This window comes from Procambarus clarkii, chromosome 66 (genome assembly GCF_040958095.1).
Source record: "Procambarus clarkii isolate CNS0578487 chromosome 66, FALCON_Pclarkii_2.0, whole genome shotgun sequence".
Taxonomy (NCBI): Eukaryota; Metazoa; Arthropoda; class Malacostraca; order Decapoda; family Cambaridae; genus Procambarus; species Procambarus clarkii.
Genome location: NC_091215.1, coordinates 17,396,421 through 17,424,045, shown reverse-complemented (window position 1 = coordinate 17,424,045; position 27,625 = coordinate 17,396,421). Strand labels below are relative to the sequence as shown.

Sequence of the window (27,625 nt, the reverse complement as noted above, 5' to 3'; positions counted from 1 at the left end):
CCGGTCCTCTACCAAGCCTCCTTTTTGTTACACACCACCGGGAAGCAGCCCGTAGCAGCTGTCTAACTCCCCGGTACCTATTTACTGATAGGTGAACAGATGCATCAGGGTCAAAGAAATTCTGACCATTTGCTTCCGTCTCCGCCGGGGATGGAACTTAATTTAGGAGTACGAATCCCGTACGCTCTCCACTCAGCTGTCAGGCCCCTGTAATATCTATATCTCCAGTGATATCTATAATATTAACAGTTTATTTGAACACAATGAAAACGAGGCCAGAAAACTTGTTGTACGTGCTCCCAGCGTGCACGTGCTCCCAGCGGGCACGTGCTCCCAGCGGGCACGTGCTCCCAGCGGGCACGTGCTCCCAGTGGGCACGTACTCCCAGTAGGCACGTGCTCCCAGTCGGCACGTGCTCCCAGCGGGCACGTGCTCCCAGCGGGCACGTGCTCCCAGCGGGCACGTGCTCCCAGTGGGCACGTGCTCCCAGTGGGCACGTGCTCCCAGTCGGCACGTGCTCCCAGCGGGCACGTGCTCCCAGCGGGCACGTGCTCCCAGCGGGCACGTGCTCCCAGTGGGCACGTACTCCCAGTAGGCACGTGCTCCCAGTCGGCACGTGCTCCCAGCGGGCACGTGCTCCCAGCGGGCACGTGCTCCCAGCGGGCACGTGCTCCCAGCGGGCACGTGCTCCCAGTGGGCACGTACTCCCAGTAGGCACGTGCTCCCAGTCGGCACGTGCTCCCAGCGGGCACGTGCTCCCAGTGGGCACGTGCTCCCAGTGGGCACGTGCTCCCAGCGGGCACGTGCTCCCAGTGGGCACGTGCTCCCAGTAGGCACGTGCTCCCAGTCGGCACGTGCTCCCAGCGGGCACGTGCTCCCAGCGGGCACGTGCTCCCAGTGGACACGTGCTCCCAGTGGGTACGTGCTCCCAGCGGGCACGTGCTCCCAGCGGGCACGTGCTCCCAGTGGGCACGTGCTCCCTGTGGGCACGTGCTCCCAGTGGGCACGTGCTCCCAGTCGACACGTGCTCCCAGTGGGCACGTGCTCCCAGTCGGCACGTGCTCCCAGTAGGCACGTGCTCCCAGTGGGCACGTGCTCCCAGTGGGCACGTGCTCCCAGTCGGCACGTGCTCCCAGTAGGCACGTGCTCCCAGTGGGCACGTGCTCCCAGTGGGCACGTGCTCCCAGTCGGCACGTGCTCCCAGTAGGCACGTGCTCCCAGTGGGCACGTGCTCCCAGTCGGCACGTGCTCCCAGTAGGCACGTGCTCCCAGTGGGCACGTGCTCCCAGTCGGCACGTGCTCCCAGCGGGCACGTGCTCCCAGCGGGCACGTGCTCCCAGCGGGCACGTGCTCCCAGCGGGCACGTGCTCCCAGCGGGCACGTGCTCCCAGTGGGAGCTGAGACAGACTGTGGGGGGAGCTGAGGCAGACTGTGCGGGGAGCTGAGGCAGACTGTGGGGGGAGCTGAGGCAGACTGTGTGGGGAGCTGAGACAGACTGTGTGTGGGGAGCTGAGACAGACTGTGTGTGTGGGGAGCTGAGACAGACTGTGTGTGGGGGGAGCTGAGACAGACTGTGGGGGAGCTGAGACAGACTGTGGGGGGAGCTGAGACAGACTGTGCGGGGAGCTGAGACAGACTGTGTGTGGGGAGCTGAGACAGACTGTGTGTGGGGAGCTGAGACAGACTGTGTGTGGGGAGCTGAGACAGACTGTGTGTGGGGGGAGCTGAGACAGACTGTGTGTGGGGGGAGCTGAGACAGACTGTGGGGGAGCTGAGACAGACTGTGGGGGGAGCTGAGGCAGACTGTGCGGGGAGCTGAGACAGACTGTGTGTGGGGAGCTGAGACAGACTGTGTGTGGGGAGCTGAGACAGACTGTGTGTGGGGGGAGCTGAGACAGACTGTGTGTGGGGGGAGCTGAGACAGACTGTGGGGGAGCTGAGACAGACTCTGGGGGGAGCTGAGACAGCCTGTGGGGGGAGCTGAGACAGATTGCGGGGAGAGCTGACACAGACTGTGGGGGGAGCTGAGACAGACTGTGTGGGGGAGCTGAGACAGACTGTGGGGGAGCTGAGACAGACTGTGGGGGAGCTGAGACAGACTGTTGGGGGAAGCTGAGACAGACTGTGTGTGGGGGGAGCTGAGACAGACTGTGGGGAGTTGAGACAGACTGTTGGGGGAAGCTGAGACAGACTGTGTGTGGGGGGAGCTGAGACAGACTGTGTGGGGAGCTGAGACAGACTGTGTGGGGAGCTGAGACAGACTGTGTGGGGAGCTGAGACAGACTGTGTGTGGGGGGAGCTGAGACAGACTGTGGGGGAGCTGAGACAGACTGTTGGGGGAAGCTGAGACAGACTGTGTGTGGGGGGAGCTGAGACAGACTGTGTGGGGAGCTGAGACAGACTGTGTGGGGAGCTGAGACAGACTGTGTGGGGAGCTGAGACAGACTGTGTGTGGGGGGAGCTGAGACAGACTGTGTGGGGAGCTGAGACAGACTGTGTGGGGAGCTGAGACAGACTGTGTGGGGAGCTGAGACAGACTGTGTGGGGAGCTGAGACAGACTGTGTGTGGGGGGAGCTGAGACAGACTGTGTGGGGAGCTGAGACAGACTGTGTGGGGAGCTGAGACAGACTGTGTGGGGAGCTGAGACAGTCTGTGGGGGAGCTGAGACAGACTGTGTGGGGAGCTGAGACAGACTGTGGGGGAGCTGAGACAGACTGTGTGTGGGGAGCTGAGACAGACTGTGTGGGTAGCTGAGACAGACTGTGTGGGGAGCTGAGACAGACTGTGTGGGGAGCTGAGACAGACTGTGTGTGGGGAGCTGAGACAGACTGTGGGGGGAGCTGAGACAGACTGTGTGGGGAGCTGAGACAGACTGTGTGGGGAGCTGAGACAGACTGTGTGTGGGGAGCTGAGACAGACTGTGTGGGGAGCTGAGACAGACTGTGTGGGGAGCTGAGGCAGACTGTGTGGGGAGCTGAGGCAGACTGTGGGGGAGCTGAGACAGATTGTGTGGGGAGCTGAGGCAGACTGTGGGGGGAGCTGAGGCAGACTGTGGGGGGAGCTGAGACAGACTGTGTGGGGAGCTGAGGCAGACTGTGGGGGGAGCTGAGGCAGACTGTGGGGGGAGCTGAGACAGAATGTGTGGGGAGCTGAGACAGACTGTGTGTGGGGAGCTGAGACAGACTGTGTGGGGAGCTGAGACAGACTGTGTGGGGAGCTGAGGCAGACTGTGTGGGGAGCTGAGGCAGACTGTGGGGGAGCTGAGACAGATTGTGTGGGGAGCTGAGGCAGACTGTGGGGGGAGCTGAGGCAGACTGTGGGGGGAGCTGAGACAGACTGTGTGGGGAGCTGAGGCAGACTATGGGGGGAGCTGAGGCAGACTGTGGGGGGAGCTGAGACAGACTGTGTGGGGAGCTGAGGCAGAGTGTAGGGGGAGCTGAGGCAGACTGTGGGGGGAGCTGAGGCAGACTGTGGGGGGAGCTGAGACAGAGTGTGGGGGGAGCTGAGGCAGACTGTGGGGGGAGCTGAGACAGACTGTGTGGGGAGCTGAGACAGACTGTGGGGGGAGCTGAGGCAGACTGTGGGGGGAGCTGAGACAGACTGTGGGGGGAGCTGAGACAGACTGTGGGGGGAGCTGAGGCAGACTGTGGGGGGAGCTGAGACAGACTGTGTGGGGAGCTGAGACAGACTGTGTGTCGGGAGCTGAGACAGACTGTGTGTGGGGAGCTGAGGCAGACTGTGGGGGGAGCTGAGACAGACTGTGTGGGTGAAGCTGAGACAGACTGTGTGGGGAGCTGAGACAGACTGTGTGTGGGGAGCTGAGACAGACTGTGTGTGGGGAGCTGAGGCAGACTGTGGGGGGAGCTGAGACAGACTGTGTGGGTGAAGCTGAGACAGACTGTGTGGGGAGCTGAGACAGACTGTGTGTGGGGAGCTGAGACAGACTGTGTGTGGGGAGCTGAGGCAGACTGTGGGGGGAGCTGAGACAGACTGTGTGGGTGAAGCTGAGACAGACTGTGTGGGGAGCTGAGACAGACTGTGTGGGTGAAGCTGAGACAGACTGTGGGGGGAGCTGAGGCAGACTGTGTGTGGGGAGCTGAGACAGACTGTGTGTGGGGAGCTGAGGCAGACTGTGGGGGGAGCTGAGACAGACTGTGTGGGTGAAGCTGAGACAGACTGTGTGGGGAGCTGAGACAGACTGTGTGTGGGGAGCTGAGACAGACTGTGTGTGGGGAGCTGAGGCAGACTGTGGGGGGAGCTGAGACAGACTGTGTGGGTGAAGCTGAGACAGACTGTGTGGGGAGCTGAGACAGACTGTGTGTGGGGAGCTGAGGCAGACTGTGTGGGGAGCTGAGACAGACTGTGTGGGTGAAGCTGAGACAGACTGTGTGGGGAGCTGAGACAGAAGAAGGAACTGTTTACCGTCAAGAGAAAGAGGAACCTTAAGATGGCCTTGTCTCAGAGAGTCACAAAGGAACTTTGGACAACTCAGAAATGTTCTTCAACAGTTGTCGTGAACACTTGTAATACACTCGCTGTTATGGAGGACGCGTGGAGTAGCGAGGCTGCTGTCCGCACGGGACGGAACTCTACCAAAGGAACGCTGGTAACAGGAGTGAAATAGTTGTTGGCGATTCCCAAGTGAGGTATTTAGAGAGAACTTTTTGTGTCAGCGGCGGGTGAAGGGCTTACTATCTGGGGGCGGCCTCTTTGGCTCGGACTATGGGGGTAGGCAAGAATGGGGGGGGGGGGAGGGATATCCTCCCATTCAAGATGCTGCCGAAGCTACAATATTTATATTGTCTCTCTCCTGGTTGATATCTTGAACCTGATATATTAAAAGTTCAGTTACAGTTTTAGTAACTCATTTTAAGGATGCTGACCTCTGATTACCAGCAGGGTCAGTGCTGGGGGCTGGGATCATTCTTATCACCACTCTTATTATCCGTCGTAAACACTTAGAACTCACACGAACCTGATATATATGACTGATAACATCCACTAGGGCTGTGAGGGGGGCGCGAACCTTCGACCAAGGCAGTGCCAAATATATACCCGTGGTGAGATATAAGCTCCACCAACCTGCCCTTATAACCCCCGCGGGGCCAAACAAACGAGGGGAGACTCCGCTGGTAATACCACACACAATTCTTAAATTCCTAGAAGAGTTACCAGCTGCGACGTGGTGGTTTCCGGCTGTGGGTGTGGCAACAGTGGTCATGTTACAGGGGCAGCACCCGGAGGCCACCAGCCAGCCCCACGCTCACCACATTAACCACATTCTCCGCTCTATACCAAAAACTATGTATATGGTTCTCCACCGAGGGTGACGGGATGTGTGTCAGGACGCCTCTAAGTGGAAGGTGACACCCGCCAGTTTCTTTTGTGAGTTGTGAGTCCTTGTAAACGGCTCGGCCCCTGAGCCTGGGTTATTTGTCATACTTCTTGCACTCAAACGAGTGCATGTATCCTGAGACGACACGTTGATCCGTTATTACACTCAGGATATGAGTGTAATGTCATGGCTGCGAGTGAAGCAAGATGCAGATATCATTCATAATCATCAGTGGTGGAATTAGAGTCTGTTTCCGTTGGATCTCTTCTGTTGCTGGTTTATGAATGTTTGCTAAAAAGTGATGAATTGGCTAAAGCCAATGTTCTTGAAGAGTGTTGATTATATCATTGCCCGGAACGTTGTGTGTAATAGTAACTTAACCATTGTGTATTCCGACTCTATCTATAAAGCCAACATTATGTTTGTTAACTCACCTTGTATGGACGTACTTTACCTGAATAAATATTTGATTTTGATTTGATTCTGATCTTTGTACTGGCAAGGAACTGCACGAGGGAAGCAATACTCAGAGAACTGCAACATAATTCTGTACATGTTAGACGAACGGAAATATACACACGTTGTGTTATGTATGATCACACATGTACAGTAAGTCCCATGTGTGGACCATCCGCACTATGTGATCACATCTTTAGGCCTCACTACTGCGGGCCTCAGATACAAGGACCTCTGACGTCACTAGTGCGGGCCTCAGATACAAGGACCTCTGACGTCACTAGTGCGGGCCTCAGATACAAGGACCTCTGACGTCACTACTGCGGGCCTCAGATACAAGGACCTATGACGTCACTAGTGCGGGCCTCAGATACAAGGACCTCTGACGTCACTAGTGCGGGCCTCAGATACAAGGACCTCTGACGTCACTAGTGCGGGCCTCAGATACAAGGACCTCTGACGTCACTACTGCGGGCCTCAGATACAAGGACCTATGACGTCACTAGTGCGGGCCTCAGATACAAGGACCTCTGACGTCACTAGTGCGGGCCTCAGATACAAGGACCTCTGACGTCACTACTGCGGGCCTCAGATACAAGGACCTCTGACGTCACTACTGCGGGCCTCAGATACAATGACCTCTGACGTCACTACAGCGGGCCTCGGATACAATGACCTCTGACGTCACTACTGCAGGCCTCGGATACAATGACCTCTGACGTCACTACTGCAGGCCTCGGATACAATAACCTCTGACGTCACTACTGTGGGCCTCGGATACAATAACCTCTGACGTCACTACTGTGGGCCTCGGATACAATGACCTCTGACGTCACTACTGCAGGCCTCGGATACAATGACCTCTGACGTCACTACTGCAGGCCTCGGATACAATGACCTCTGACGTCACTACTGCAGGCCTCGGATACAATAACCTCTGACGTCACTACTGCGGGCCTCGGATACAATAACCTCTGACGTCACTACTGTGGGCCTCGGATACAAGGACCTCTGACGTCACAACTGCAGGCCTCGGATACAATGACCTCTGACGTCACTACTGCAGGCCTCGGATACAATAACCTCTGACGTCACTACTGCAGGCCTCGGATACAATAACCTCTGACGTCACTACTGTGGGCCTCGGATACAATAACCTCTGACGTCACTACTGCAGGCCTCGGATACAATAACCTCTGACGTCACTACTGTGGGCCTCGGATACAATAACCTCTGACGTCACTACTGTGGGCCTCGGATACAATGACCTCTGACGTCACTACTGTGGGCCTCGGATACAATAACCTCTGACGTCACTACTGTGGGCCTCGGATACAAGGACCTCTGACGTCACTACTGTGGGCCTCGGATACAATAACCTCTGACGTCACTACTGTGGGCCTCGGATACAAGGACCTCTGACGTCACTACTGTGGGCCTCGGATACAATAACCTCTGACGTCACTACTGCGGGCCTCGGATACAAGGACCTCTGACGTCACTACTGCGGGCCTCGGATACAAGGACCTCTCAGAGTAACACTAATCTTCTGCTGATAAAGATTCGACTATATGTAAAATTTGTCACTAATCCTATTTACACACCTGAGTTTACCTGAGAGCCACTAACACTAGTGGCCTCGACGAGGACACGAAGCCGGCGGCTTGTCAAAGGTTTCCCTCCCCCCCCCCCCTATATTTGCCTTGATGATCTTTCCCAACTGTACTATAAAGGTTAACAGAATTTTGTGATTTACGGCTTCGGCGGGTAGGCGGTTCCATGGGTTAATATAACCCTGAGGGTGAAAAAGCATCTCCTGTTCTCAGTCCAACACTGTGGCTTGTTGAGCTTACACCCGCTGCTCCTTGTTTGTGTTACATCTGACCTTTTAAAGAAATTTTCCGGATCAACATCTTTCAAATTCTTCAGTATTTTAAACGTGTCAATAAGTTCCACCTTCTAATGCCTGGTTTGTAGTGTTGTTAGTCCTGTGGCCCTCAACCGTTCCTGATACGTGAGCTGACTTCCCTGGAAACACAAACCGAAACTGTCTCTATTTTCCGCTTGTTACAACTTGTAATAAAGTTGTTACATCTTGGCTTAACGTGTTTATGACGTATTAGAACGTTCTTACAACTTGCTATATTGGTTGTTATAACTGGTTAGGTGGTGTTAAAACTTGTTCGAACGTTGTACCAACGTCGTAGTTTCGGTGTGTGTTTGGCGGGTTAGCGCTGGAATAATTTTTATTGCCCGGTATTGCACTTTCTCCAGAGCAGCTGTGTCCTTCTGAAGGTGAGGTCTCCATGCTTGGATACAGTATACAAGTGATGATGTTTATGATGTTTGTTTAACATCCACTGCTTGTAAAGCTCTTAGTTGCTACAATACGTCAACTATAATGCTAACTACAGCACTCTTGTTAAACTACAACAACCACTCAAACATTATACCTAATTACCGAACGATACGAGCACCTGTTGTAGTTCACCTGTTGTAGTTCACCTGTTGTAGTGCACCTGTTGTAGTTCACCTGTTGTAGTGCACCTGTTGTAGTTCACCTGTTGTAGTACACCTGTTGTGGTACACCTGTTGTGGTACACCTGTTGTAGTACACCTGTTGTAGTTCACCTGTTGTAGTGCACCTCTTGTAGTGCACCTCTTGTAGTGCACCTGTTGTAGTGTACCTGTTGTAGTGCACCTGTTGTAGTGTACCTGTTGTGGTGCACCTGTTGTAGTGCACCTGTTGTAGTTCACCTGTTGTAGTGCACCTGTTGTAGTGCACCTGTTGTAGTGTACCTGTTGTAGTGCACCTGTTGTAGTGCACCTGTTGTAGTTCACCTGTTGTAGTGCACCTGTTGTAGTTCACCTGTTGTAGTACACCTGTTGTGGTACACCTGTTGTGGTACACCTGTTGTAGTGCACCTGTTGTAGTACACCTGTTGTAGTACACCTGTTGTAGGGCACCTGTTGTAGTTCACCTGTTGTAGGGCACCTGTTGTAGTTCACCTGTTGTAGTGCACCTGTTGTAGTGCACCTGTTGTAGTACACCTGTTGTAGTACACCTGTTGTAGTGCACCTGTTGTAGTGCACCTGTTGTAGTGCACCTGTTGTAGTACACCTGTTGTAGTGCACCTGTTGTAGTGCACCTGTTGTAGTACACCTGTTGTAGTGCACCTGTTGTAGTACACCTGTTGTAGTACACCTGTTGTAGTGCACCTGTTGTAGTGCACCTGTTGTAGTACACCTGTTGTAGTGCACCTGTTGTAGTACACCTGTTGTAGTGCACCTGTTGTAGTACACCTGTTGTAGTACACCTGTTGTAGTACACCTGTTGTAGTGCACCTGTTGTAGTGTACCTGTTGTAGTACACCTGTTGTAGTGTACCTGTTGTAGTACACCTGTTGTAGTACACCTGTTGTAGTACACCTGTTGTAGTGTACCTGTTGTAGTGTACCTGTTGTAGTACACCTGTTGTAGTACACCTGTTGTAGTGCACCTGTTGTAGTGCACCTGTTGTAGTACACCTGTTGTAGTGCACCTGTTGTAGTACACCTGTTGTAGTACACCTGTTGTAGTACACCTGTTGTAGTACACCTGTTGTAGTACACCTGTTGTAGTGTACCTGTTGTAGTACACCTGTTGTAGTGTACCTGTTGTAGTGCACCTGTTGTAGTGTACCTGTTGTAGTACACCTGTTGTAGTGCACCTGTTGTAGTGCACCTGTTGTAGTGCACCTGTTGTAGTACACCTGTTGTAGTACACCTGTTGTAGTGCACCTGTTGTAGTGCACCTGTTGTAGTGCACCTGTTGTGGTGTACCTGTTGTAGTGTACCTGTTGTGGTGCACCTGTTGTAGTGTACCTGTTGTGGTGCACCTGTTGTAGTGCACCTGTTGTAGTGCACCTGTTGTAGTACACCTGTTGTGGTGCACCTGTTGTGGTGTACCTGTTATAGTGTACCTGTTGTAGTGTACCTGTTGTAGTGCACCTGTTGTAGTGCACCTGTTGTGGTGCACCTGTTGTGGTGTACCTGTTGTAGTGCACCTGTTGTGGTGTACCTGTTGTAGTACACCTGTTGTAGTGTACCTGTTGTAGTGCACCTGTTGTAGTACACCTGTTGTAGTGTACCTGTTGTAGTACACCTGTTGTAGTGTACCTGTTGTAGTGCACCTGTTGTGGTGCACCTGTTGTGGTGCACCTGTTGTGGTGCACCTGTTGTGGTGCACCTGTTGTGGTGCACCTGTTGTAGTACACCTGTTGTAGTACACCTGTTGTGGTGTACCTGTTGTAGTACACCTGTTGTAGTACACCTGTTGTAGTGTACCTGTTGTGGTGCACCTGTTGTGGTGCACCTGTTGTAGTACACCTGTTGTAGTGCACCTGTTGTGGTGTACCTGTTGTAGTACACCTGTTGTAGTGTACCTGTTGTGGTGCACCTGTTGTAGTGTACCTGTTGTGGTGCACCTGTTGTAGTGCACCTGTTGTAGTGTACCTGTTGTGGTGCACCTGTTGTAGTGCACCTGTTGTGGTGTACCTGTTGTAGTACACCTGTTGTAGTGTACCTGTTGTAGTACACCTGTTGTAGTACACCTGTTGTAGTGTACCTGTTGTAGTTCACCTGTTGTAGTGCACCTGTTGTAGTGCACCTGTTGTAGTACACCTGTTGTAGTACACCTGTTGTAGTGCACCTGTTGTAGTGCACCTGTTGTAGTGTACCTGTTATAGTGTACCTGTTGTAGTGTACCTGTTGTAGTGCACCTGTTGTAGTGCACCTGTTGTGGTGCACCTGTTGTGGTGTACCTGTTGTAGTGCACCTGTTGTGGTGTACCTGTTGTAGTACACCTGTTGTAGTGTACCTGTTGTAGTGCACCTGTTGTAGTACACCTGTTGTAGTGTACCTGTTGTAGTGCACCTGTTGTGGTGCACCTGTTGTAGTACACCTGTTGTAGTGTACCTGTTGTGGTGCACCTGTTGTGGTGCACCTGTTGTAGTACACCTGTTGTAGTACACCTGTTGTGGTGTACCTGTTGTAGTACACCTGTTGTAGTGTACCTGTTGTAGTGCACCTGTTGTAGTACACCTGTTGTAGTGTACCTGTTGTGGTGCACCTGTTGTGGTGCACCTGTTGTAGTACACCTGTTGTAGTGCACCTGTTGTGGTGTACCTGTTGTAGTACACCTGTTGTAGTGTACCTGTTGTGGTGCACCTGTTGTAGTGCACCTGTTGTAGTGTACCTGTTGTGGTGCACCTGTTGTAGTGCACCTGTTGTGGTGTACCTGTTGTAGTACACCTGTTGTAGTGTACCTGTTGTAGTACACCTGTTGTAGTACACCTGTTGTAGTGTACCTGTTGTAGTTCACCTGTTGTAGTGCACCTGTTGTAGTGCACCTGTTGTAGTACACCTGTTGTAGTACACCTGTTGTAGTGCACCTGTTGTAGTGCACCTGTTGTAGTACACCTGTTGTAGTGTACCTGTTGTAGTGCACCTGTTGTAGTACACCTGTTGTAGTGCACCTGTTGTAGTCCACCTGTTGTGGTGCACCTGTTGCAGGACATTTAGACTGTAAATGCTCGCTATTTAGACTGTATACGCTGGGAAACTTTGTGACTGGTACAGTCTTGGGCACCATAGTTACTCCTCATGTGTGAGAAGGTGCAGACTGTGGTGCTCGTGGACACCACTCTCACTACCACCTCACACATGTGGTGCTCGTGGACACCACTCTCACTACCACCTCACACATGTGGTGCTCGTGGACACCACTCTCACTAACACCTCACACATGTGGTGCTCGTGGACACCACTCTCACTACCACCTCACACATGTGGTGCTCGTGGACACCACTCTCACTACCACCTCACACATGTGGTGCTCGTGGACACCACTCTCACTACCACCTCACACATGTGTCGCACACCTGAGACACAATAAGGAATAGAAGGGAAGGCATTCAGGAGGAATTATTAGAAGAGAGCGCTAAGCCATGACGACTATATAGCACTTGGAAGGTATCAGGATAAGGATTAGGGATGAGGCGGGGAAAGGAATGGTGCCCAACTACTTGGACGGTCGGGGATTGAACGCCGAACTGCATGAAGCGAGACCGTCGCTCTACCATCCAGCCCAAGTAGTTCGGTAGAACAAAAGAAAATATGAATATAAGCCCAACGTTATTTGAGTTATGAAAACACTTGTTGACGGATCTAATAATGTTCATGAATAACTTCCCAACTTTGCTCACGTAACAAGAACTGGTCAATGTTAATCTTTGTTTGATGAAGCTTGATAAGCTGTTCACTTGAGTCAGTTAAGTCCCAGTTGTGTATGTGTACATGTGACAGGATGGACAACCCAGCGGGTTTTCTTCCTATTGGGGAGTGTTGTACATGCTGCTATGGCGGTGTGTCCACTCACAGGATGAGTGGCGCTGCCCAATACTGTCACTATGGCGGTGTGTCCACTCACAGGATGAGTGACGCTGCCCAATACTGTCACTATGGCGGTGTGTCCACTCACAGGATGAGTGGCGCTGCCCAATACTGTCACTATGGCGGTGTGTCCACTCACAGGATGAGTGGCGCTGCCCAATACTGTCACTATGGCGGTGTGTCCACTCACAGGATGAGTGGCGCTGCCCAATACTGTCACTATGGCGGTGTGTCCACTCACAGGATGAGTGGCGCTGCCCAATACTGTCACTATGGCAGTGTGTCCACTCACAGGATGAGTGGCGCTGCCCAATACTGTCACTATGGCAGTGTGTCCACTCACAGGATGAGTGGCGCTGCCCAATGCTGTCACTATGGCGGTGTGTCCACTCACAGGAGGAGTGGCGCTGCCCAATACTGTCACTATGGCGGTGTGTCCACTCACAGGATGAGTGGCGCTGCCCAATACTGTCACTATGGCGGTGTGTCCACTCACAGGATGAGTGACGCTGCCCAATGCTGTCACTATGGCGGTGTGTCCACTCACAGGATGAGTGGCGCTGCCCAATACTGTCACTATGGCGGTGTGTCCACTCACAGGATGAGTGGCGCTGCCCAATACTGTCACTATGGCGGTGTGTCCACTCACAGGATGAGTGGCGCTGCCCAATACTGTCACTATGGCGGTGTGTCCACTCACAGGATGAGTGGCGCTGCCCAATACTGTCACTATGGCGGTGTGTCCACTCACAGGATGAGTGGCGCTGCCCAATACTGTCACTATGGCGGTGTGTCCACTCACAGGATGAGTGGCGCTGCCCAATACTGTCACTATGGCGGTGTGTCCACTCACAGGATGAGTGACGCTGCCCAATACTGTCACTATGGCGGTGTGTCCACTCACAGGATGAGTGGCGCTGCCCAATACTGTCACTATGGCGGTGTGTCCACTCACAGGATGAGTGGCGCTGCCCAATACTGTCACTATGGCGGTGTGTCCACTCACAGGATGAGTGGCGCTGCCCAATACTGTCACTATGGCGGTGTGTCCACTCACAGGATGAGTGGCGCTGCCCAATACTGTCACTATGGCGGTGTGTCCACTCACAGGATGAGTGACGCTGCCCAATACTGTCACTATGGCGGTGTGTCCACTCACAGGATGAGTGACACTGCCCAATACTGTCACTATGGCGGTGTGTCCACTCACAGGATGAGTGGCGCTGCCCAATACTGTCACTATGGCGGTGTGTCCACTCACAGGATGAGTGACGCTGCCCAACACTGTAATACACTGTAATTAACAGTGCAGCACCAGCCCTGCCGTTGAAAGAATTAGATGACTCATCTGTCTAGATTTTAACTAATTCATTTCCGGCTTCTAAATATATTTCCTCAAGATATCTGTGCCTCATTTCTTGTGATATAATGTTGGACATTTTCGTCGTTATCTTATTGATGATAATCCTGCATGGGTCATGTGTCACTTTCCTGTCCCATGGGAGATCACCCCTTTCCAAATTACTGTCCCCCCCCCCCCCCACCCAAGAAGCAGATTAAAGAACAGTCCTTGCTTCGATAAGAAGCAAAGTACAATGGCTTAAGCCAAATTGATGCTTTAGTCAGAGAGCGCTCCCTTTCCCAGATTATTTACACTGATGGATCCTTGCATCAGTCCCATGGTGCAGCTGGAAGTGCAGTTGTTGTGACAGGGAGAGATGGTTCCTTCTCCCATGAGTGTGGAGCGCGTCTAAGTAACTGGGCCTCCACTCTTCAAACAGAATTGGTTGCCATAATCCTGGCACTCGAGCGCGTATATGAATCCAAAGTTGACACGCTAATTGTAAGTGACTCCTTGTCATCCTTGACTGCCCTCAGCTCCCCAAGGCATAACTGTGACGTACTTATCTCTGAAGATAAACACAGAAATAATGAAATAATCAATGATGGAGTCAGAGTTTGTCTGCTGTGGATTCCTTCCCATATTGGTCTCCGAATGCATGATAGAACTGATGAGTTGGCCAAGACTTTTGCTCGTAAAGAGGGAATTGATTACCATCTTGGACTGCCTTTGAGCAGCCTGAGGTCAGTAATATCCCAGGAACATCAACAAATTTCGGAGACTTGAGGTAAAGTGAAAGTCACACCAGTTACTCCATCTATCATCATTCTATTATGCAGGAAGAACCGCACGTCTATGGGTCATCCAATAATGCTAGCAGACTTCTAGATGTTACTGCTGCTAGGCTTAGGCTCGGCTACAAGTACCTCTGGGAATTTGTAACATCTGCTGATGTAGCTTTGACTAAACTCTCTCAGCAGAACTATTCGCATACTTTGCGTCATTATATAATGGAATGTGAAACAATCGCTGAATTTAGAGATAACACCATCAATAGTGTCCCAGAAATGTGTAAGTTCTTCATTCATAATGATGTGCTGCCACGAATCTTAGCGAAGTATCCAAAATTTGCTTATTGTAGGTGCAGCCTGGACATGACTGTAAAGCTGCCGCCCAGTTGGGTGGGTGTGGAGCACATTACTGTAAAGCTGCCGCCCAGTTGGGTGGGTGTGGAGCATATGACTGTAAAGCTGCCGCCCAGTTGGGTGGGTGTGGAGCACATTACTGTAAAGCTGCCGCCCAGTTGGGTGGGTGTGGAGCACATGACTGTAAAGCTGCCGCCCAGTTGGGTGGGTGTGGAGCATATGACTGTAAAGCTGCCGCGGAGCACATGACTGTAAAGCTGCCGCCCAGTTGGGTGGGTGTGGAGCACACGACTGTAAAGCTGCCGCCCAGTTGGGTGGGTGTGGAGCACACGACTGTAAAGCTGCCGCCCAGTTGGGTGGGTGTGGAGCACATAACTGTAAAGCTGCCGCCCAGTTGGGTGGGTGTGGAGCACACGACTGTAAAGCTGCCGCCCAGTTGGGTGGGTGTGGAGCACACGACTGTAAAGCTGCCGCCCAGTTGGGTGGGTGTGGAGCACACGACTGTAAAGCTGCCGCCCAGTTGGGTGGGTGTGGAGCACATACCTGTAAAGCTGCCGCCCAGTTGGGTGGGTGTGGAGCACACGACTGTAAAGCTGCCGCCCAGTTGGGTGGGTGTGGAGCACATGACTGTAAAGCTGCCGCCCAGTTGGGTGGGTGTGGAGCACATGGCTGTTAAGCTACCGCCCAGTTGGGTGGGTGTGGAGCACATGACTGTAAAGCTGCCGCCCAGTTGGGTGGGTGTGGAGCACATGACTATAAAGCTGCCGCCCAGTTGGGTGGGTGTGGAGCACATGGCTGTTAAGCTGCCGCCCAGTTGGGTGGGTGTGGAGCACATGACTGTAAAGCTGCCGCCCAGTTGGGTGGGTGTGGAGCACATGACTGTTAAGCTGCCGCCCAGTTGGGTGGGTGTGGAGCACATGACTGTAAAGCTGCCGCCCAGTTGGGTGGGTGTGGAGCACATGGCTGTTAAGCTACCGCCCAGTTGGGTGGGTGTGGAGCACATGACTGTAAAGCTGCCGCCCAGTAAGGTGGGTGTGGAGCACATGACTGTAAAGCTGCCGCCCAGTTGGGTGGGTGTGGAGCACATGGCTGTAAAGCTGCCGCCCAGTAAGGTGGGTGTGGAGCACATGACTGTAAAGCTGCCGCCCAGTTGGGTGGGTGTGGAGCACATGGCTGTTAAGCTGCCGCCCAGTTGGGTGGGTGTGGAGCACATGACTATAAAGCTGCCGCCCAGTTGGGTGGGTGTGGAGCACATGACTGTAAAGCTGCCACCCAGTTGGGTGGGTGTGGAGCACATGACTGTAAAGCTGCCGCCCAGTTGGGTGGGTGTGGAGCACATGACTGTAAAGCTGCCGCCCAGTTGGGTGGGTGTGGAGCACATGACTGTAAAGCTGCCGCCCAGTTGGGTGGGTGTGGAGCACATGACTGTAAAGCTGCCGCCCAGTTGGGTGGGTGTGGAGCACATGACTGTAAAGCTGCCGCCCAGTTGGGTGGGTGTGGAGCACATGACTGTAAAGCTGCCGCCCAGTTGGGTGGGTGTGGAGCACATGACTATAAAGCTGCCGCCCAGTTGGGTGGGTGTGGAGCACATGACTGTAAAGCTGCCGCCCAGTTGGGTGGGTGTGGAGCACATGACTGTAAAGCTGCCGCCCAGTTGGGTGGGTGTGGAGCACATGACTGTAAAGCTGCCGCCCAGTTGGGTGGGTGTGGAGCACATGACTGTAAAGCTGCCGCCCAGTTGGGTGGGTGTGGAGCACATGACTGTAAAGCTGCCGCCCAGTTGGGTGGGTTTGGAGCACATGACTATAAAGCTGCCGCCCAGTTGGGTGGGTGTGGAGCACATGACTGTAAAGCTGCCGCCCAGTTGGGTGGGTGTGGAGCACATGACTATAAAGCTGCCGCCCAGTTGGGTGGGTGTGGAGCACATGACTGTAAAGCTGCCGCCCAGTTGGGTGGGTGTGGAGCACATGACTGTAAAGCTGCCGCCCAGTTGGGTGGGTGTGGAGCACATGACTGTAAAGCTGCCGCCCAGTTGGGTGGGTGTGGAGCACATGACTGTAAAGCTGCCGCCCAGTTGGGTGGGTGTGGAGCACATGACTGTAAAGCTGCCGCCCAGTTGGGTGGGTGTGGAGCACATGACTGTAAAGCTGCCGCCCAGTTGGGTGGGTGTGGAGCACATGACTGTAAAGCTGCCGCCCAGTTGGGTGGGTGTGGAGCAAGACTTGTAACTGTGTGACTCACCATAGATGTAAAGTGCCTTGTATAGTGTTGTGAGCCTCTTGTTGAATAACTTGTGACATAAAAAATTTATCGATGTGAATATGTATTTGCGTAAATGATTGTATATATATGTACATACAAGTGTATATGTATATACATATATGTGCATACATCATTCTAAAATGCTCTGATAAATGCAAGTTGGGACGAAAACGCGTTTAGCATTCTTTATTTTTCACATGTGGTTTTTCGGAACATATGTACATGCATATATAAAATTAATACTTGTGTAACTTGCGTCACAAGATTGTCAGGTGTGAAACAGGTGAGTAACCTGTCCACCAGCCTCACTGATGGTCAGTATGGGGAGGTGAGTAACCTGTCCACCAGCCTCACTGATGGTCAGTATGGGGAGGTGAGTAACCTGTCCACCAGCCTCACTGATGGTCAGTATGGGGAGGTGAGTAACCTGTCCACCAGCCTCACTGATGGTCAGTATGGGGAGGTGAGTAACCTGTCCACCAGCCTCACTGATGGTCAGTATGGGGAGGTGAGTAACCTGTCCACCAGCCTCAGAGGACGGTCAGTATGGGGAGGTGAGTAACCTGTCCACCAGCCTCACTGGACGGTCAGTATGGGAGGTGAGTAACCTGTCCACCAGCCTCACTGACGGTCAGTATGAGGAGGTGAGTAACCTGTCCACCAGCCTCACTGGACGGTCAGTATGAGGTGAGTAACCTGTCCACCAGCCTCACAGGACGGTCACTATGGGGAGGTGAGTAACCTGTCCACCAGCCTCACTGGACGGTCAGTATGGGAGGTGAGTAACCTGTCCACCAGCCTCACTGGACGGTCAGTATGGGGAGGTGAGTAACCTGTCCACCAGCCTCACTGGACGGTCAGTATGAGGTGAGTAACCTGTCCACCAGCCTCACTGACGGTCAGTATATGGGGAGGTGAGTAACCTGTCCACCAGCCTCACTGGACGGTCAGTATGGGAGGTGAGTAACCTGTCCACCAGCCTCACTGGACGGTCAGTATGGGAGGTGAGTAACCTGTCCACCAGCCTCACTGGACGGTCACTATGGGGAGGTGAGTAACCTGTCCACCAGCCTCACTGGACGGTCAGTATGAGGAGGTGAGTAACCTGTCCACCAGCCTCACTGGACGGTCAGTATGAGGAGGTGAGTAACCTGTCCACCAGCCTCACTGGACGGTCAGTATGAGGAGGTGAGTAACCTGTCCACCAGCCTCACTGGACGGTCAGTATGAGGAGGTGAGTAACCTGTCCACCAGCCTCACAGGACGGTCAGTATGGGATGGTGAGTAACCTGTCCACCAGCCTCACTGGACGGGCAGTATGGGGAGGTGAGTAACCTGTCCACCAGCCTCACAGGACGGTCAGTATGGGGAGGTGAGTAACCTGTCCACCAGCCTCACAGGACGGTCAGTATGGGAGGGGAGTAACCTGTCCACCAGCCTCACAGGACGGTCAGTATGGGAGGGGAGTAACCTGTCCACCAGCCTCAGAGGACAGGATAGCGTGTACAATAAACTAAGATTATCAAGAGAGTAAACATCAGCAGCAGATGTTGAGCCAGGCAGTAAGTGTGAGGGTGGCCGCCTCACACTACCCTCCCTCATGGTCTGCCGTGTGAGCTGGGAGTCACACACCCTCACTTATGCCTCATTTCCTCCCTACTTACTGCACTTTCTCTTCTCGTCTCCTCATTTTTGTTTCATCTCAGCTCGTTATCGTTGTGCTGCTTTCCTTCCCTGTGTTAATACAACCTCCTCCTCCTCCCCTGCTATTTACAACCACCTTCTCCCCCCTGTTAGTCACCACCTTATCTCTGCCTCTCTCTTATCCAGGGCGTTGATGTGTGACTGTCACCCGATAACCCTCCCCCCTCGCCTGCTCTGTCAACACTGAGCCCTGGTAACTCCCGGCCCGCCACCACCCTGCCACCACCGTCACGTGATCACCACCTGACTCACAAAAATCGTCATGTTTAAAATGCTGGAATTTATGACTTATTATTATTAATATTATCTTTATTGACAACATTTATTTACAATTTTTCCTAATCTGAGGAGTTCAACTTAGTCTTATTAAAGTGAGGATAATGCTGGTATACACTGTCACGCAGGACAGAGGGTCATACATAAGACAATAGGTCTAAACTGTAGGCTGAAGCACATATATATCATGGTTACATCAATGTTTTAATGTATCAATATCAACTTTCTATTGTGCACTGCCACACAAGGGCAGGGATGGGTTCATAAGAGATGCAACTTTTAAAATGGACAAGCAAATTTTGGATAAATTATTAGGATGTCGTCCAGAACACCTGAGTCAATAAAATAGTTACACAGTTGGTGGTACAAGAGGCCAGGAGGTCTAAAGTCCTTTACGGTTTCACATTCAACAATATAGTGTTCTAGTGAATGCATTAAAGGTTTATCACAGAGTTTACAATCTGAGTATTCTGGTAGTGGCTCAGCCTCACTAACCTGCCAGATGTGTCTATAGCCAAGGCGAATTACAGCAATGACTACATCACATTGCCTGGTCCGATTACTGTGCCTCTGGGCATTTCTTAGTTCTTCCATACCTGAAGTAATTTCTTTAATTTGTGACGAGTCTCACAAAATAATAATTCCAGTAAAGGATAGACGATGTTTTAAACATATATATATATATATATATATATATATATATATATATATATATATATATATACATATATATATATATATATATATATATATATATATATATATATATATATATATATATATATATATATGTTAAGAGTTTATTAGTAGGCTATGAAGGAAAACCTTCAGATATGTGCTACCATGGGAGGTGTCACGACCCGGTGGGTGCAAACACTTTGGAAATAAACAACTCATTAGTTAGAATAATTTTACATATACATTAAATTTTGTTATTCATTTTGCAACAAGTGGAAGAGTGTATAACAGGGTCTTCTCCTCGAGAAAGTAAACAAAACAACGACAAAAGCATGAGGTGCCCTTCCGGGAATATATAATAATAATAATAATAATAATAATAATAATAATAATAATAATAATAATAACAATAATCACAATGCACAAAAATATGACAACAACGTCAAGTATCATTGAGAAAGTCAAGAGGAGCCGTGAGGCGGCTGCTCAAGTGTTCAAGGCGCGTGCTTGAGGTACCAAGGCGCGTGCTTGAGGTACCAAGGCGCGTGCTTGAGGTACCAAGGCGCGTGCTTGAGGTACCAAGGCGCGTGCTTGAGGTACCAAGGCGCGTGCTTGAGGTACCAAGGCGCGTGCTTGAGGTACCAAGGCGCGTGCTTGAGGTACCAAGGCGCGTGCTTGAGGTACCAAGGCGCGTGCTTGAGGTACCAAGGCGCGTGCTTGAGGTACCAAGGCGCGTGCTTGAGGTACCAAGGCGCGTGCTTGAGGTACCAAGGCGCGTGCTTGAGGTACCAAGGCGCGTGCTTGAGGTACCAAGGCGCGTGCTTGAGGTACCAAGGCGCGTGCTTGAGGTACCAAGGCGCGTGCTTGAGGTACCAAGGCGCGTGCTTGAGGTACCAAGGCGCGTGCTTGAGGTACCAAGGCGCGTGCTTGAGGTACCAAGGCGCGTGCTTGAGGTACCAAGGCGCGTGCTTGAGGTACCAAGGCGCGTGCTTGAGGTACCCAGCGGGTAGGTTCGAATCCCCATTGAGGATCACACGGATTTTCTCAATAATAATAATAATTACTAATGTTAATGTCTTCTCACAAACTTAATAACTAAGGATAAAAATATTATACACAAGTATAGGGTATTTCCCCCCCCCCCTTAATTAATAATAATAATAATAATAATAATAATAATAATAATAATAATACTTTCAGTTATGTAATGGTCTCATGACAGGAATAACGACAACAACAACCCCACCCCTGGAGGGGAGCCGGTCGGCCGAGCGGACAGCACGCTGGACTTGTGATCCTGTGGTCCCGGGTTCGATCCCGGGTGCCGGCGAGAAACAATGGGCAGAGTTTCTTTCACCCTATGCCCCTGTTACCTAGCAGTAAAATAGGTACCTGGGTGTTAGTCAGCTGTCACGGGCTGCTTCCTGGAGGTGGAGGCCTGGTCCAGGACCGGGTCGCGGGGACACTAAAGCCCCGAAATCATCTCAAGATAACCCGAAGTCACCAGGAGCAGGCCGACACACTCACCAGAAGCAGGCCGACACACTCACCAGGAGCAGCTAGGCCGACACACTCACCAGAAGCAGGCCGACACACTCACCAGAAGCAGGCCGACACACTCACCAGAAGCAGGCCGACACACTCACCAGAAGCAGGCCGACACACTCACCAGAAGCAGGCCGACACACACACCAGAAGCAGGCCGACACACTCACCAGAAGCAGGCCGATACACTCACCAGAAGCAGGCCGACACACTCACCAGAAGCAGGCCGACACACTCACCAGAAGCAGGCCGACACACTCACCAGAAGCAGGCCGACACACACACCAGGAGCAGGCCGACACACACACCAGGAGCAGGCCGACACACTCACCAGGAGCAGGCCGACACACTCACCAGAAGCAGGCCGACACACTCACCAGAAGCAGGCCGACACACTCACCAGAAGTATGCCGACACACTCAGCAGAAGCAGGCCGACACACTCACCAGAAGCAGGCCGACACACTCACCAGAAGCAGGCCGACACACTCACCAGAAGTATGCCGACACACTCAGCAGAAGCAGGCTGACACACTCACCAGGAGCAGGCCGACACACTCACCAGAAGTATGCCGACACACTCAGCAGAAGCAGGCCGACACACTCACCAGGAGCAGGCCGACACACTCACCAGAAGTATGCCGACACACTCAGCAGAAGCAGGCCGATACACTCAGCAGAAGCAGGCCGACACACTCACCAGAAGTATGCCGACACACTCAGCAGAAGCAGGCCGATACACTCAGCAGAAGCAGGCCGATACACTCAGCAGAAGCAGGCCGACACACTCAGCAGAAGCAGGCCGATACACTCAGCAGAAGCAGGCCGACACACTCACCAGAAGCAGGCCGACACACTCACCAGAAGCAGGCCGACACACTCACCAGAAGCAGGCCGACACACACACCAGAAGCAGGCCGACACACTCACCAGAAGCAGGCCGACACACTCACCAGGAGCAGGCCGACACACTCACCAGAAGCAGGCCGACACACACACCAGAAGCAGGCCGACACACTCACCAGAAGCAGGCCGACACACTCACCAGGAGCAGGCCGACACACTCACCAGAAGCAGGCCCACACACTCACCAGAAGCAGGCCGATACACTCACCAGAAGCAGGCCGATACACTCACCAGAAGCAGGCCGACACACTCACCAGAAGCAGGCCGACACACTCACCAGAAGCAGGCCGACACACTCACCAGGAGCAGGCCGACACACACACCAGGAGCAGGCCGACACACTCACCAGAAGCAGGCCGACACACTCACCAGAAGCAGGCCGATACACTCACCAGAAGCAGGCCCACACACTCACCAGAAGCAGGCCGATACACTCACCAGAAGCAGGCCGACACACTCACCAGAAGCAGGCCGATACACTCACCAGAAGCAGGCCGACACACTCACCAGAAGCAGGCCGACACACTCACCAGAAGCAGGCCCACACACTCACCAGAAGCAGGCCGATACACTCACCAGAAGCAGGCCGATACACTCACCAGGAGCAGGCCGACACACTCACCAGAAGCAGGCCGACACACTCACCAGAAGCAGGCCGATACACTCACCAGAAGCAGGCCGACACACTCACCAGAAGCAGGCCGACACACTCACCAGAAGCAGGCCGACACACTCACCAGAAGCAGGCCCACACACTCACCAGAAGCAGGCCGATACACTCACCAGAAGCAGGCCGACACACTCACCAGAAGCAGGCCGATACACTCACCAGAAGCAGGCCGACACACTCACCAGAAGCAGGCCGACACACTCACCAGAAGCAGGCCCACACACTCACCAGAAGCAGGCCCACACACTCACCAGAAGTATGCCGACACACTCAGCAGAAGCAGGCCGATACACTCAGCAGAAGCAGGCCGACACACTCACCAGAAGTATGCCGACACACTCACCAGAAGCAGGCCGATACACTCACCAGAAGCAGGCCGACACACTCACCAGCAGGAGGCTGAAACACTCACCAGAAGCAGGCCGACACACTCACCAGAAGCAGGCTGACACACTCACCAGGAGCAGGCCCACACACTCACCAGAAGCAGGCCGACACACTCAGCAGAAGCAGGCCGATACACTCACCAGCAGGAGGCTGAAACACTCACCAGAAGCAGGCCGACACACTCACCAGAAGCAGGCTGACACACTCACCAGAAGCAGGCCGACACACTCACCAGAAGCAGGCTGACACACTCACCAGAAGCAGGCCGACACACTCACCAGAAGCAGGCTGACACACTCACCAGAAGCAGGCTGACACACTCACCAGAAGCAGGCCGACACACTCACCAGAAGCAGGCTGACACACTCACCAGAAGCAGGCCGACACACTCACCAGAAGCAGGCTGACACACTCACCAGAAGCAGGCTGACACACTCACCAGAAGCAGGCCGACACACTCACCAGAAGCAGGCCGACACACTCACCAGAAGCAGGCTGACACACTCACCAGAAGCAGGCTGACACACTCACCAGAAGCAGGCTGACACACTCACCAGAAGCAGGCCGATACACTCACCAGAAGCAGGCCGATACACTCACCAGAAGCAGGCCGACACACTCACCAGAAGCAGGCCGACACACTCACCAGAAGCCTGCCTCTTGTCTCCACCAACATCAGGATGTTCCCAGCAAACATTAGCGTCATATGTTGCCTACCCGGAACTTGCAGTGACCGAGTATCGCCCACAGCCTAAATAAATAGACCTTCAGAGCGTTATATACAACTTACGTAAGACCAGCACTTTAATATGCAGCCCTGGCTAAGGGTAGTAGTAGTAGCAGGCGTCTTTCTAAGGTGTTCATTCTTCCAACACTTCCTGGGCCAGTCCTTCACAGAATTACCACAGTGTCTCAACACTAACTCCAGCAACACGCTGGCTGGCTTCCTCTCCTGGCTTCACCGCAGACACGCCTTGACCTAGAGGGCAAACTGACGTGCACTCACTTTATGAAGACAACTTGGCCCCACTACGGTACATCGTTTCAACACCAATAGCTCCTGGGCTACCACAGACAATTGACTGTCATTAATGACCAGGCCCTTCTTGTTCAACGACCAGGCCCATATTGTTCAACGAACAGGTCCTTATTGTTCAACGACCTGGCAATTATTGTTCAACGACCAGGCCCTTATTGTTCAATGACCTGGCAATTATTGTTCAACGACCAGGCCCTTATTGTTCAATGACCAGGGCCTTCTAGGTCAACGACCAGGTCCTTATTGTTCAACGACCAGGTCCTTATTGTTCAACGACCAGGTCCTTATTGTTCAACGACCAGGCCCTTCTTGTTCAACGACCTGGCAATTATTGTTCAACGACCAGGCCCTTATTGTTCAATGACCAGGGCCTTCTAGGTCAACGACCAGGTCCTTATTGTTCAACGACCAGGTCCTTATTGTTCAACGACCAGGCCCTTCTTGTTCAACGACCTGGCAATTATTGTTCAACGACCAGGCCCTTATTGTTCAATGACCTGGCAATTATTGTTCAACGACCAGGCCCTTATTGTTCAATGACCAGGCCCTTCTAGTTCAACGACCAGGTCCTTATTGTTCAACGACCAGGCCCTTCTTGTTCAACGACCTGGCAATTATTGTTCAACGACCAGGCCCTTCTTGTTCAACGACCAGGTCCTTATTGTTCAACGACCAGGCCCTTCTTGTTCAACGACCAGGTCCTTATTGTTCAACGACCAGGCCCTTCTTGTTCAACGACCAGGTCCTTATTGTTCAACGACCAGGCCCTTCTTGTTCAACGACCTGGCAATTATTGTTCAACGACCAGGCCCTTCTTGTTCAACGACCAGGCCCTTCTTGTTCAACGACCAGGCCCTTCTTGTTCAACGACCAGGTCCTTATTGTTCAACGACCAGGCCCTTATTGTTCAATGACCAGGCCCTTCTAGTTCAACGACCAGGTCCTTATTGTTCAACGACCAGGCCCTTATTGTTCAATGACCTGGCCCTTCTTGTTCAACGACCTGGCAATTATTGTTCAACGACCTGGCCCTTCTTGTTCAACGACCTGGCAATTATTGTTCAACGACCAGGCCCTTCTTGTTCAACGACCAGGCCCTTCTTGTTCAACGACCTGGCAATTATTGTTCAACGACCAGGCCCTTATTGTTCAATGACCTGGCCCTTCTTGTTCAACGACCTGGCAATTATTGTTCAACGACCTGGCCCTTCTTGTTCAACGACCTGGCAATTATTGTTTAACGACCTGGCCCTTCTTGTTTAACGACCTGGCAATTATTGTTCAACGACCTGGCCCTTCTTGTTCAACGACCTGGCAATTATTGTTTAACGACCTGGCCCTTCTTGTTCAACGACCTGGCAATTATTGTTTAACGACCTGGCCCTTCTTGTTCAACGACCTGGCAATTATTGTTCAACGACCTGGCCCTTCTTGTTCAACGACCTGGCAATTATTGTTTAACGACCTGGCCCTTCTTGTTCAACGACCTGGCAATTATTGTTTAACGACCTGGCCCTTCTTGTTCAACGACCTGGCAATTATTGTTCAACGACCTGGCCCTTCTTGTTCAACGACCTGGCAATTATTGTTTAACGACCTGGCCCTTCTTGTTTAACGACCTGGCAATTATTGTTTAACGACCTGGCCCTTCTTGTTTAACGACCTGGCAATTATTGTTTAACGACCTGGCCCTTCTTGTTTAACGACCTGGCAATTATTGTTTAACGACCTGGCCCTTCTTGTTTAACGACCTGGCAATTATTGTTTAACGAACTGGCCCTTCTTGTTTAACGACCTGGCAATTATTGTTCAACGACCTGGCCCTTATTGTTCAACGACCAGGTCCTTATTGTTCAACGACCAGGCCCTTCTTGTTCAACGACCTGGCAATTATTGTTTAACGACCTGGCCCTTCTTGTTTAACGACCTGGCAATTATTGTTCAACGACCTGGCCCTTATTGTTCAACGACCAGGTCCTTATTGTTCAACGACCAGGCCCTTCTTGTTCAACGACCTGGCCCTTCTTGTTCAACGACCTGGCAATTATTGTTTAACGACCTGGCCCTTCTTGTTCAACGACCTGGCAATTATTGTTCAACGACCTGGCCCTTCTTGTTCAACGACCTGGCAATTATTGTTCAACGACCAGGTCCTTATTGTTCAACGACCAGGCCCTTCTTGTTCAACGACCTGGCAATTATTGTTCAACGACCTGGCCCTTATTGTTCAACGACCTGGCAATTATTGTTTAACGACCTGGCCCTTCTTGTTCAACGACCTGGCAATTATTGTTCAACGACCTGGCCCTTCTTGTTCAACGACCTGGCAATTATTGTTCAACGACCAGGCCCTTCTTGTTCAACGACCTGGCAATTATTGTTTAACGACCTGGCCCTTCTTGTTTAACGACCTGGCAATTATTGTTCAACGACCTGGCCCTTCTTGTTCAACGACCTGGCCCTTCTTGTTCAACGACCAGGCCCTTATTGTTCAATGACCTGGCCCTTCTTGTTCAACGACCTGGCCCTTCTAGTACAACGACCAGATCCTTATTGTTCATACGGATTTTGTCTTGTTTAATCGTAGAAAAATCATCAGAACACAAACTCGAAAACCTGCCACAGCCAGGGAGAGCTTTTTTGGACAATTAAAACATGAAATATTTTGTAGTACATTGTGCAGAGATCGAGTTAAATGCTCCCATTATTGGGTTTCTATCCCCCGAAAGGTCTTGGTTACCTCCAAAGGATATAGGTATCCATAAATTGTATAGATACCCCAAATGGTATGGGGACTCCCTAAAGGGATGGATACCTCCAAATGGTATGCACACTTACAAAGAGTATGAATACCCTCCCAGAGGACACTCCGAAAGGTGCCCCCAAGGAGGGTATGGGCACGCAGGTCACCAACTGTGCCCCAGTATCTGCTACTTACCAAACATCTTTCAAGTATTACTTTCAGTTCGCAAGAAGAGGAGTGATCATATCCGCTCCTGAGGCAGCATGTCCTGGCTGTTGTGTGTCATACCTCACTCACCAGTATGTGTCCACGTCACTCACCAGCATGTGTCCACATCACTCCCCAGTATGTGTCCACGTCATTCACCAGTATGTGTCCACGTCATTCACCAGCAAGTGTCTATGTCACTCACCAGCATGTGTCCTCGTCACTCACCAGCATGTGTCCTCGTCACTCACCAGCATGTGTCCTCGTCACTCACCCGCATGTATCCTCGTCACTCACCCGCATGTATCCTCGTCACTCACCAGCATGTATCCTTGTCACTCACCAGCATGTGTCTATGTCACTCCCCAGCATGTGTCCACGTCATTCAACAGTATGTGTCCACGTCACTCCCCAGTATGTGTCCACGTCATTCACCAGTATGTGTCCACGTCACTCACCAGCATGTGTCCTCGTCATTCACCAGCATGTGTCCTCGTCA

At 52.1% G+C, this 27,625-nt stretch overlaps 2 protein-coding genes across 2 annotated transcripts in view; one reads left to right on the top strand and one right to left on the bottom strand.

Moving 5' to 3' along the window:
• Positions 1-20,072: 20,072 nt before the first annotated feature.
• On the bottom strand, positions 20,073-20,654 carry LOC138355217 (autotransporter adhesin SadA-like). The gene has a single exon (XM_069310074.1). It carries the CDS (start codon positions 20,652-20,654, stop codon positions 20,073-20,075), a length of 582 nt encoding a protein of 193 aa, XP_069166175.1.
• Positions 20,655-21,743: 1,089 nt separating this feature from the next.
• LOC138355216 (mucin-4-like) overlaps positions 21,744-27,625 on the top strand; it is a 49,781-nt gene continuing 43,899 nt past the window's right edge. Inside the window, exons 1-2 of the mRNA XM_069310073.1 lie at positions 21,744-21,879; positions 26,848-27,019. Coding sequence (XP_069166174.1) covers positions 21,744-21,879; positions 26,848-27,019 — 308 coding nt within the window. The remainder of the gene's footprint in view (positions 21,880-26,847; positions 27,020-27,625) is intronic.

Coding starts and splice junctions, on each gene's coding strand:
- LOC138355217 (XM_069310074.1), bottom strand. CDS start 20,654: ATGGGGATTCGAACCTACCCGCTGGGTACCTCAAGCACGCGCCTTGGT.